Source organism: Ostrinia nubilalis, chromosome 17 (genome assembly GCF_963855985.1).
Source record: "Ostrinia nubilalis chromosome 17, ilOstNubi1.1, whole genome shotgun sequence".
Classification (NCBI taxonomy): Eukaryota; Metazoa; Arthropoda; class Insecta; order Lepidoptera; family Crambidae; genus Ostrinia; species Ostrinia nubilalis.
In genome coordinates, this window is record NC_087104.1 from 936991 (window position 1) to 950099 (window position 13109).

The following is a 13109-nucleotide window of genomic DNA, read 5'->3' on the forward strand; positions in this document are numbered from 1 at the left end:
GACGCTGACTGTACCCGTAGAGCTTTTCGACCATTTTTCATCGATATCACAAGGTAAGGTAAGATATCACATACCGTCACTATTGGGCAGGTTTTGGCTACCGGTGCTGCTGGTGCTGCTACTCCGTGTGCTCTCCGTCGAGCCGTCAGTCTCGTCCTACAACACTCGCACGCATCACACAACTGAAATTACACCTTATGACTGTGGGATAGGGTGTATTAACAAGATTCAACTCTTTGACTATAAGGTTCATAATGGTAAATAACTGGAACTTTACTATAATAGGAATTGAGTTTGTTATCGATGAGGTCCTTACTCATTATGCAATCAAAGAAGTATAACAAATGACTGTAGAAAGAAACTATTTTAGTGTCACGACCTGTAGTTTATTTTTAGGAAATCGAGGCATAATTTGTAAGGATCTTATTAAAAAATCACAATATTAATACATTACCTAAACACTTCATCAATACATCGTATACAAACGTTATGTAACTCAATAAAAACGTGCAACCCACCAACTCAGTGCAAGAAAAATACTTAAGAATATCCTGTCTCCCACAAAATCTACATTAATGACGTCACAATATCCTGAAACCTCAATGCAAACTATCTACAAACCAAACACTAACTTCAACAAATCCAACTACCGCTAAACTAAAACTACAATGCATACAATAGCATACTAAAAGCTAAACTGTACAAAACAAATGACACTAAAGTACATACATGAGATGACGGTATACACAACATGTAGAGCGCAAGCGAGACGGATGGTGTTGCGTGAGAAAGACAGTATTAATCTGTGACATCGACAATTCGTTAATGAGTTAATTCGATATCTGTGGAAATATGATCCAGCAAATTAGTTTAATAGTTTAGTAAATATCTGACATTTTAAGCGTATTTATACTGGACCATATTTCTACTGGCAGTCAACCAAACGTCTACACTCAAAACAAATAATTTTAAATCATTTACGAACCTGACATCGAAAAGTGAGTGTCCAGACGACGGTGGACTTCAGTGTGTTTAATGTGACAACCGGTACAACTCACACAGAGCCGCATGTTACTGTACGCTGGGCATTAGTATGCGTTAGTGACGTAAGCAATGACATCACAGCAGCGTTGTACCTCACACTCGGAGTTGACTGTTCACATTGGGTCGTCCGAATAACTACTGTTTACGAGTTATATGTGCCTAGGGATTAATCCGTAAAATAATTTTAATACATCTGAACCTAGCTGTTTCTCTCGCTCACCCTGAAATGCTGGGATGAGTGAAAGAGACCAATAGAGTCGATATATCGAAATCTTTTTACGGAGAAGAGCCCCTGTTTCTAGATTCAAAAAACTAATCTAGCTTGCGTAGACGTAAAATAGGATTGACAATTTGTATGTAATTATTAAGATTCCTTGACAGTCCTATTTTCATTTATTTGTTTTTCTATTATACTTTCTCTTTTGTCTTTGTTACTAAGAATGCTACAATTAATTGAATATAGAAAACAGACACGAGTTCCACGACTTAAGAAAATAAGTCTGTAACCTACCAAACGATCGAAGACCCAGTGTAACCAAGCCATCATAGACAATCGGCCCGTCATGGGCAAGCTAGCTCGTGCGGCGGTGCGGAATGTAAAAACGACTTTATTCCTTTTACATAAATGCCATTACCGAGTAAAGGCGTAAGCTGGAAGCATTGTAAGCCTTGTGTTTATGGTATGTGACTGTACATGTTACTAAATGCGGTGTGTAGCGTACCGTCAATTTGCAAGCTGAAATAATTGGATTCTGTATTCTTTTTTATGGCGTATTACAATAGATTCAAATTTTTTTGTGTCATAAATAGTGAACATCAATTCAAAGAAATATAGTGTTCAAATAAGTAGGATTTTTTTTGTAAAACACGGAAAACTTAAAAAAAAACACAATCAAAGATCTGTGATATTTTAGTGTGAAGGTATTTGTGAAGTTGCTTTCAGCTTACGTCATTGTGTCATGGGCCCGCAAAGCGTTTACATTCCGCGAGTGCCGGCGCTTACCTCGGAGTCTTCCAGGGAGCTGGTGGTGCGACGGCGCGCGCGCGGACTGAGCCCGCCCACCGGCGTGCTGAAGTGGTTCTCGTCGAACGTCAACGACTGTTCCGTGGCCTCCGCCGCGTCCACTATCTCTATATCCTCATTCGAATCATCTCCACCCTCCTGCGATTCCACTCCGTTCTCAACTTCAATTGTTTCCGCTGCGCGAAGCTCGTCTGTTTCAACCTCATCGGTTACCGTCGTTTCTGGAACGTTGCGATGCTCACTTGTTTCTACATCTCCGTTCGCTTCCACTTCGCTAGCTTCTGTTTCGGTTCCGTTTACGACGACGTCATTTGTTTCTTCAGCTCCATTTGTTTCTGCCACACTATCGTCTTGAGTTTCAACTTGGTCTTGCTTAGTTTCGTCGTCGTGCACGTCATTGGCGTCTACCTCTTTATCTGTAGCTGTGTCAGTGGGAACTTGACTAGTACTCGCTTCGTTATCACAGCTGTCTTGAGCAACCTGGGCGTCGTTGGAGCGCGCGGTTTCGTTAGCACACACTACGTCGTCGTCCTCTCCCCTTAAACTACTATCACAGTCGGTTTCGTTACTTATACTATGCGCTCGCAGCTCGGGCGAGCGCGCGGGCGTGGCGTAGGGCGTGTCTGAGGAGTTAGTCTCGCCGCTCCTATTGCTTAGATCCTCCTGTTAGAATTACATTTAATATTACATACGCACTATTTACGCGTGCAGGTTAGGCGCGGGGCATAGCCGGGGATATGGAAATATAAGAAAATAAAGACTTTTTTGGTATAAAAACATAAAACTCATAAAAAAACTCATAAAATTCATTTATTTCTGTAAATAGGCTTAAAAAAGCACTTTTACACGTCCCAGTATTAACCCTACCACTGCTTCAGGACAACAAATAGGCCAGTGCTGAGAAGAAGCATAGGTACTTTATAACAAAAGGGACTTTCCAGAAACGATTAAAAAAGTACTTAAATTAAAAAAAGCTATCAATTTCTTTAAATCCAGTTATATGTTTAGTTTAACTAACAGTATTCTTTCTTTCATAATAATAAAATGATATGATAAATTATCAAATTTCTGTCATATAATGCAGCATGTTTCACCTCAATAAAATATTGAAATAATTGAAGAAATCATAAAAATGGGGGGTAAACTCCCTGGCTACGCCTTAAGAACATGTTAGCACACTGCACACATAAATATAGCGTTCGCAATGTGACCCCTCGGGTCCGACAAGTATTGCTTATGGCTAGCGCTGTGCAGCAATTGTCTATGGTGTGAGGACAACACAATGGAGTCTATGGCGCCCTGTGCCGGTGAGCCCGTTAGTATGTGTGTGTATGAATGTGTACTCACTGTTCTATTATTTATTAATTCCACTAGTATACAATTTTGTCTATGGATACAAACAATAACATAAATCAATGTTATTAGTATAACATGAACATTTATAAAATTAGAATACATAAATATTTCAAATTAATTCAGTAAATACAGTTTTAAAGTGATGCTGTCCCTTTTACATTTGAACAAATAGAAAAAGACAGCATGACTTAACAAGGGTAAGTTTTCCCTTTATACCTTGTTATATGAATCAAACGTGCTTATCTATCTAAAAACGATCATGCAAGAAAAAAAAACATTTCAAAGCAGCTTGTGAGCGACATGCAATTTTGTGTTTCGAAATATTAAATTTAAAACTAAGGAAAAGATATATTAGGCATTTAACTATTAGTTATTTTTAGTTTATTAGATCATTATTGCTTATAAGCGCCATTAGAACTTTAGAAATTTTATAACAACTTGAAGTATTTTTAGTGGCTCGCGTGAAGCAGTGCTATCGGGTTCTTTATAAAAATATAGAACCAGTGAGTACACGAAAGAAATGTTAATGTATATTTTTAAGAAATGTGTTTTACTAGTGATCAAATTTAGTATAAAGGGGTCATGCACACAGTGGAATTATTCATCCTCTCTTGGATTTACTGACCATCGATTATTTATTTTTGAAACATAAATGAGTAATCTGAATTTATCAAATCAAATCAAATTTATTTATTTGCGTAATTCCAGGTAAATTTAAATTAATATCAGGTCAGGAATTCATCTACAAATTTGCGTTTCTCAAGCAGAAACTATTAATTAACTAGATACTACTTAGAAAATACCACTTTTAACGGGAACTCTTTGATTATTATGACTTGAAAGTTACAAGTACAAATTGATCGTCCATTGTGTGCTTTAGCCCTTAACAAATTTTGAATGGAAGGTATGAATGTTTAAGTTAGATCTTGTTGCTGAAGCTCATGCTTGATGCATCCTGAAATCGAATCTTGTACCTCATACTGTTTCTAGAGAATATTGAAATACTCCATCGGTAAGCATGCAACTCAAACTTGTTCATTAGAAATGTAAAAAAATCTAGAAACATGCATTTTACACTTAATAAACAACGCTATGATGCGAAGAAAATGCACTAAAGTTACGAAAGAAAATTCAATTATTTATTGAAAAAGAACTGACTTTGTGTGTGACAAAAATAGGTTCTATAAAATGGGCCCTTGTCGATTGTTTATTGACAAGTGATTCATCTGGCAACAATGTTAACTCAATGTGCAACATCGACAAACATGTTACGGTAAAATTGTATAGAGAGTTGAAGGGACATAGATATTCCTATTTGATTGGGTTCCAGCCCCGCTTGTCAATCTTTCAAGTGATAATTCTATCGTTTTCGACAAAATATTTTTGTTGCCAGATGAATAAATATAGCTTAATTCCTGATTGTTCATTTTGCCTCGTATTAAGATAAAGAGTTAAAAGCCTTAGACCGCAACTGCAGTGCAAGGGAAACTGCACTTTGCGGTCAGCGATTGACTTCAACACACGTCTATCCTTTTTTTCTCATTGTAATCGAAAATAAAAACCCAATCAGTGAAGGTTGAGTAAATCCGATCCCGGAAGAAATTAGTGTAAATAAATATCGTCGCTTCAAGATAAAACCGTCGAAACTAAGTAGAAATAAATCGAGCCTAATCTAGTTGTCCGTTCGACTTTGAACCCTATCGCATCAGTGTCTAGGACGGTGCACATTCGATATTGAACCCTATCGCGTTGGTGTTAAGTTACCTGTCTCTGGTCGGCAGCTTGCGCACTGTTGGCGGCCTCGTCGGCGGAAATGTGGAAGCGGCGCTGGAACTCCGTCACCGCTGTCTCCATACGCTCCGCCTGCGACTCCGTGCTCATGTTACGTCTGAGGGTACGGAAATATAACCCTTATTACACACCAGGAGAGCACATTTTTGTTGCATCTATCACAACTACACACTAGTGTCAAGCTGACATCGCACAAAGATTCAATAAAACAATAATAAAATGAGATGGAATAACAACGGTCCCGACATTGATCCCTGCGACACACTTGTGGTAAGAGGCACTTCTGAAGACTCGAATGCTCATTGTTAAATAAAAAACCAGGCAGCCTAAGCTAAAGTTTTGCAATTATTAAAGACTACACTAAACATTATCATTATTTTTTCTAATTAGTTTATGGTAATGGTTTTTCTAATTATTAATTGCTTAATATTACAAGGTCAAACGCTTTAGATATATCAAAACAATCTTTTTAGCATGGCTCATCATAAATAACGTTGTTTACTACTTAAGAATTGGACATTAGGCGAACGTGGATTCAAATTGACATAGCACAGAAATGGTTTGAAAACAATGAAAGTCATCATGATGATGGTATTAAAAATATTAGTGTGACGTACACAATACGCAGTTGAGTATTGAGCGTATTGTCTCACGCTACCTCAACATCATCAATAACATTTTTCGATAAGAAACGTAAACAAAATGCTTGATAAAAAAAATGTGAATACAATAAAATAATCAGGTCATATTTTTGTTACGTAGACACGTAACAACTTATTAAAATGAATGTCAAAACAGGACATTATTCCACATATTATTAAACTGTAGCATCACTAGAATACTTCTTTAAAGAATATGAAATTCCGCAGAGTTTAATACATGACACGTGTAGTTATTATTCGTTGCCATAGAGTTTTGTTTATCCATTTACACTTATCGCTAATAACTTGTCATTTTACACATACTACTGACAGTGGGATGCCCAAAAACAAAAACACTTTCGCCGAGTACAACTTTAAAGACATTTATTTAATGAATGACTCACCCATTGCAACACTTTCTTTTAATAGCCCGTCTAAACAAATCGACCCTCATCGCCTGTCGTGGCGGCCGCCTCGTCAACACTAATGATATCGTCCACTGTGACAGATAAGATAGCAGCTGACTGCTATAAAAGTAGAGGCAAATATCGGCCGTTTGCTAGGGAAAGTTCTGCCTAGAAATTAATTTAAATCTGCAAAGGCATTGAACTGTACTTCAGCAACACTTACTAATAAAAAAATGTTCTCAGGCGTTGTATTTAGTTCAGTGAGATGTCCATCTCATACTATACAGAAGGCTTTGTTACATGTACTTATTTCTTTTCTATGTGAAACACACAAAGATGTAAGCGTTGTAATTCGTAGGCATAGAGGCCTATATTCAGCAGAAGACAGGTGTAGGGGAGACCGAGGTGAGTTGTAACAGTGGAGAGTTGTGGCATTGTCGATTTTTTTTAACTTATTTTAAAAAAGTTTTTTAGTTAAGTCCGCTGTTGAGAGCTCTCCTCTGTTACAACTTTCCTCGGTCTCCCCTACACAGTAATTTAAAGTTTGAAACAGTGAGTTGGCATTAGCCAACACTGTGTTCAATTTGATGTGTTGCCAGACGACAATGTTTTGTCGGCCGTTTGGTGTAGTGGTTCGAAACGGACTACTATTCCGGAGGTAGCGGGTTCGATTCCCGCACAGTACAAACATTTGTGTGCATGAACATATTTGTTTGTATTGGACTGGGTGTTTTCTATGTATAATAAGTATGTATTTACAAAAAACAAAGGATTTTAGTATGTTTATATCCGTTGTCTAGTACCCATAGTACAAGCTTTGCTTAGTTTCGGACTAGAAGCGCAGTGTAAAATGTCCAAGCATTATTTAAAATTTTTAAAAAATGCAACTACCTACATGGGGTAGTTGCAAGTTTGAAGTTACTTCGACACTCACGTGAGATTGATGTTGGGCCGCTCCCACTGTGTGGAGCGCTCGTTGTGGTTGACGTAGTACGTGCGTCCGTTGGCGTCCTGCCGCTCCTCCCAGCCCGGCGGTAGCGGGTCCCCACCGATGGTCTGCAACAAACAATCAAAGCTGGTCAACACCTATAGTGGATCTATTATAAGGTTAACCAGTCTGTACCGAATGACAATCATTCCTGCATTCCTTTGTATAGCGCAAGTTCGGGAAAAACCAAATTCACGATAAGTTCCGAATTGCATGCACAACATGCATGCTCGTAAAATTGCCAACACATCAAACTATAGCATTTAGATCCCAAAATAGTACATATTGCAACTACTTATCATGTTTAGCCGTCTACCTTACGTGTCCTAAATCGGCTTGACAAAAGATTGTCCTATTTTGATGTTTTGGCCATGTTTTGTTATGGCCTAATTTTCTATTCTATCGATACAAGCAAAGCATACAACATATTGGCAAAACAAACATAAACCCAGAAAAACCCCAAAAAAAGAAAAGTTTGCATAATGGACATTACTAAACAATAATTTAAACATATCGCAATGTATTCGTCCCTATCTCTTATGCTGGGAAGTGAAAGAGATAGGAATATGCAATACATCTTTGATTGACATGCCACGCACGACTTGCACAATGCACGCCTCACGCACGCGCCATAGCAATGTAAATATTTCCCACAAAAAGATATCAATCTGTTTTGACATCTCAGATTTCATATCTTAAAATGGATCATAACCCAAAGCGACAGATACGAGAATGCATTGCGGCTATAGTCTGGTCCGTGAGCACGTAGAATTTTGTCCAATGACCCCAAGCTACCCAATACCCATCCTTATCGCTCGCGCGTAATTATGTTGCTATCGCGCTCGCACACTCACTGCGGGTGCAATTACGCGCGAGCGATAAGAATGGGTAATAAAGCCGTGTGGTGACGGCAGAGTAGAATACATTTGTCACCAACCCCTACTCTTCCCGCAGGTGTCGTAAGAGGCGACTTAGGGACTACACATCAAACAGAGAATGGGCAGCAGCGCTCTCTGAAAAACATCAATCTTTTAAACTGCGATCTCCAACCCGCCTGCCTAGCGTGGAGATTATGGCAAAACCCTCCACTATAGTGGAGGAGGCTCATAGTCCAGCAGTGGACTGTAAAGGGCTGTTGATGATGATTGATGATGATAAGAATGGGTAGCTAGGGGTCATTGGACAAAATTCTACGTGCTCACGGACCGGGCTTTAACACTGATTTGAAAGTTAAGCAGAAGCGTAAAATAAAAGTGGACATACGACATGCGCGACTTCGGCCGGGTCGATGAGCTCCCAGTCTGCGCCCGCGCCCGACGGGACCGTCGCCGCCTAATGCCAAACTATGCTCAGTGGGCTGAGTGTGAATTTACATCATACGCGCTCACTAAAGAGCGCGTTTAAAAATGTATGAATATTTTAGTTTTTGAACGTTTCCCGCTAGGGGCGCTGTACAATCCGTCATACATTTAGAGACTAGGCGCAGCGCAGACCACCGATTTTTAGTTGGCCGATAGTTGGGCCCGATTTTAATTTGTATGAAGAATCGGCGAATCAAATCGGTGTAATGTGCGCACTTCCATACATGCCCATACTGATCAGCTGCCCGACTAAACTATCGGCCGACGAAAAATCGATGGTCTGCGCCTAGGCCTAATGTCATTTTTGACGCGCTCACTAGTGAGCGTTTTTGATGAAAACTCACACTAGGCCCTCAGTACCCAACAATGTGCAAACATTACTACATTACCCTCCTTGCGCAGTCGGGTAAAGCTACTGTAACGATGACTCAGCGCGCATATCGCTATGAAAGCAGAATGCAAGTGATTGTCATCAGAGGCATTATCTACAATGCAAGCGTTTGGACAATATAAATTATGAGAAGCTGATAATGGCACATTTAACTACTTTTTGGACATGGCAAAGGAGAAAATTTCACACAAATATTTCACGAGGCACGACTTGAGCTGGGTAAGATTCATCATGTAGGTTTTTAGACACGTTTGTATTCGGAGACCTACTAAAGCCCGGTCAGTGAACACGTAGAATTTTGTCCAATGACCCCAAGCTACCCATCCATATCGCTCACGCGTAAAGAATATTGCTGTCGCGACTGTGCGACGGGAGCCCGCAGTGAGTGTGCGAGCGATAAGGATGGTTAGCTTGGGGTCATTGGACAAAATTCTAAGTGCTCACAGACCAGACTATAGTAGGTCTAGTTGGGCCTCCAATTCAATATCTAAACGATAAGCAGCCTCTAGTCGATTGAGATACATATCTAACGATAAGTAATGATAACTGTAATACCGTTTTATTGTTCTACAGACTAAGCCCGACTACATGATTACTTCCAAAATATCATTTAGGCATAAACATTGTCATGTTTAACTTACCTGTGACCATCATTAAACGTCATTGAATCAGTTGAAGGACATAAGGCTGGGTTGCTCCATCTCACTTTAACTTTAACAAACGTCAAAAATCTGTCAAAATGTCCAGTTATCGTTATAGTTACGGTCAAAGTTAGGTGGTGCAACTCAGCCTTAGTCTCGATCATACCACGTATATTCGCACGTTACATGTGCTAAAGGATTTGCCACATTGGATTCGTTCTGCGGTCAGGTCAAAGTGAATGATGCGTATGAACAACACTGTCAGTCAGGGCTGTCGATCAAAGGTTCGAGAAAGACTGTCAGCGGTCGTGACAAGGCAATCTGTCAGTGGCGAGGTTTGCGTTCTTTGCTCATACCCGCACTGTCAGATCGCATCAATACAAAATGTATAGAGACCGACAATGTTTTTAATAAACTATACAGGTTGCGTTCACTTTGACAAGACTGCTGACCACAGAACGCATCCAGGGTAGCAAATCCTTTAGCACACGTAACGTGCGGATGACCAAACCAAAGGTACGATCTTTAAAGATTTGTCTTTTTTTCATAGAAGCTTATAAATCTCAAATATTATGATATTTCAATACCCAAAACAGTCACAAAAGTGCCTTATAATCCACACTACTCATGCTTCAACCACACCAACGCGTGCAGATCGCCATCGCCGGCGAGATCGAACGCGTGAACTGTCATAAGTCGCGCGACCTGTCATTGGCCTTTAATCGCGCCGCGCGTAACACGCGTTGGTGTGGTTAAAGTTTTACAAAACAATGTCCCACTCAAATAGTAAGACACATAGAATACACTTTTCGGCTGCAGCATAGCAGCCGTGAGTATACAGTGTGAGTCACGTTAAAGTGTACATATGAAAATATGTGAAAGTAGACCTATTTTTATCGACAAAAAAGAGGTAAATTTTTTTTTGAGATTTCTTTTAAATTTTTTATAGAATTTTTTTTCTTACAAATACTTCTCGTAAAGAAAACGTAATAACTTTTAAACTAAGAGGTATATCCTGATAAAATAAAAACAGTAATAATGCTAAATAACAGGCGATACTAAAAAAAAACACATAAAATACCCAGAAAATGCCAACAAATAATAAAAAATGATACTTTTTGAAAAAAATCGGCTTAAAAATTCGTATTTTTTTGGTTATTTGATAAATTTCTCAAAAAAATGCCCCTATAATAGGTGGTTTTTATTACTTTGTATTATTCTCTATCGTATTATCTTCGTAAAATAAAAATCGCATGTCTCTATCCCTATCACAACATTTGCTATGATCGTTTGAACAAAGGCCTGCCACAACATTATTCTCCGCTACAGGTAGAGACAATTTTAATTTTAACTAAAATGCTTATTTTACTCCGAAATCTTTGGTTTTTATTTGAAATCTAACTTGTCTTTATCAAAATTACAAATCTAGAGCCATTTTCAGTTTCGTTGTTAACGAAGCGTTGAATGGCGCGCCCGGAGAGACTTAGTTCAAACGATTATTGCCAACGTTGTGATAGGGATAGAGACATGCGATTTTTGGTTTTACGAAGGTAATATGATAGAAAATAATACAAAGTAATAAAAACCACCGGTTATAGGGGCATTTTTTGGAGAAATTTATCAAATAACCAAAAAAACACGAATTTAAAAGCAGATTTTTTTCAAAAAGTTTCATTTTTATTATTTTTTGGCCTTTTTTGTGTATTTTATGTATTTTTTTAGTATCGCCTGTTATTTAGCATTATTACTGTTTTTATTTTATCAGGATATACCGCTTGGATTAAAAGTTATTACGTTTTCTTTACAATAAGTAATTGGAAGAAAAAAAAATGTATAAAAAATTTTTTGACCTCTTTTTTGTCGATAAAAATAGGTCTAGTTTCATCTATTTTCATATGTACACTTTAACGTGACTCACACTGTATAATGTAACACATTAATAAATGTGGCGCTAAGACCCGTGTCTTACTATTTTAGTTGAAATGGAACGCGAAAGTTTAAAATGTCCCACTCACCGGCTGCACGTTGCCCACCTGTGGGGCGGGGTCGACGAGTTCCCAGTCATCGGGCGGCGTGGGCTGCTCCTCGGTGCCCGTCTCGCCCACGCGGCCCACTAGTGCGTGGTACACTTCTATGTAGCCGCGGACCCGGGACCGAGCGCTGGAATGGTTAACGAAACATTTATACCACTAATGTAGGTGTTCGAGCCGAAATGAAACCTACGTGGTGCGGAGCGCAATAACGACACGCGTTTTTACTGGCCACTTTTTTATCTGTCAAATTTGTATTTTTTATGCATGTCACAATTTTGTTTTATACGCAATACAGTTCTTGAATATGTAGACCCACTAGCGCGTGGTACACTTCTATGTAGCCGCGCACGCGGGACCGTGCGCTGAAATGGTTAACGAAACATTTATACCACTAATGTAGGCTTTTCATGGTACGTTTAGATGTTTGGTTACGGCAAAGTAGAATAAGACCACTTAGGGACTTAGGGATGGAATCATAGGAGCTTTCATGACATTACGTAAGGTCATCATCATCATCATCATCATTATCATCATCATCATCATCATCATCATCATCATCATCATCATCATTTCAGCCATAGGACGTCCACTGCTGAACATAGGCCTCCCCTAATGCTTTCCACGTTGATCGATTGGTAGCAGCCTGCATCCAGCGCTTCCCTGCTACCTTTACGATGTCGTCAGTCCACCTTGTAGGTGGACGTCCCACGCTGCGTTTTCCGGTACGCGGCCTCCATTCCAGAACCTTGCTGCCCCATCGGCCGTCAGTTCTGCGTACTATATGCCCTGCCCATTGCCACTTCAGCTTGCTAATCCGTCGGGCTATGTCAGCAACTTTAGTTCGTTTACGGATATATGATACGTAAGGTCCCGGGAGAGTACAATACGATCACACTTTCCATGGATGAGAGGCGACTAAGGGAAAATATGGTACATCTGTATGTAGCCGCCTACTCGAGACCGTGCACTGGAATGGTTGGCGATCATTTGAAAGTTTAAGGTCTATGAAAAATAATTTCATTTTCAACCGTATCTTTATGTGAGGCCACCATTACGCGTCTGGCCAGCAAGTGAAAGAGCGAAGGTCAAATCCCTAGCCTCTGGTAAATCGGAGAGGGTTGTGTTCAAGCAGTGGGGCTGGAAAGTTCTCGAGGGGCGACCACGGGCCGGAAGACGTAACGTGGGCAGGCCTCCTACTAGGTGAACCGACGATCTGGTTAAGGTCGCGGGAAGAACCTCCATGCGGCAGGACCGGTCGTCGTGGATATCCTTGGGGGAGACCTTTGTCCAGCAGTGGACGTCATTTGGCTGTAACCGGTGGAGATTCAATGAACTGATCATGTTTATGGGAGAAAACAAGCTATTATTCTACATTATGGGATAGTAAATTGATGATAAATGTCCACCATTGATGGTTATTGAGTTTAATTAA

General features: G+C 39.6%; 1 protein-coding gene across 3 annotated transcripts in view; it reads right to left on the reverse strand.

Annotated features, from left to right (window-relative positions):
- The window catches only part of LOC135079808 (E3 ubiquitin-protein ligase Nedd-4), a 49238-nt gene that overhangs the window by 22512 nt on the left and 13617 nt on the right, over positions 1-13109 (reverse strand). For 2 of the 3 annotated variants that reach the window (XM_063974417.1, XM_063974419.1), the window contains exons 6-11: positions 11660-11804; positions 8515-8583; positions 7198-7319; positions 5189-5312; positions 2048-2731; positions 75-156 (exon numbers count right to left, since the gene is read on the reverse strand). In XM_063974417.1, coding sequence (XP_063830487.1) covers positions 75-156; positions 2048-2731; positions 5189-5312; positions 7198-7319; positions 8515-8583; positions 11660-11804 — 1226 coding nt within the window. The remainder of the gene's footprint in view (positions 1-74; positions 157-2047; positions 2732-5188; positions 5313-7197; positions 7320-8514; positions 8584-11659; positions 11805-13109) is intronic. The other variant, XM_063974418.1, reaches the window with a different exon arrangement.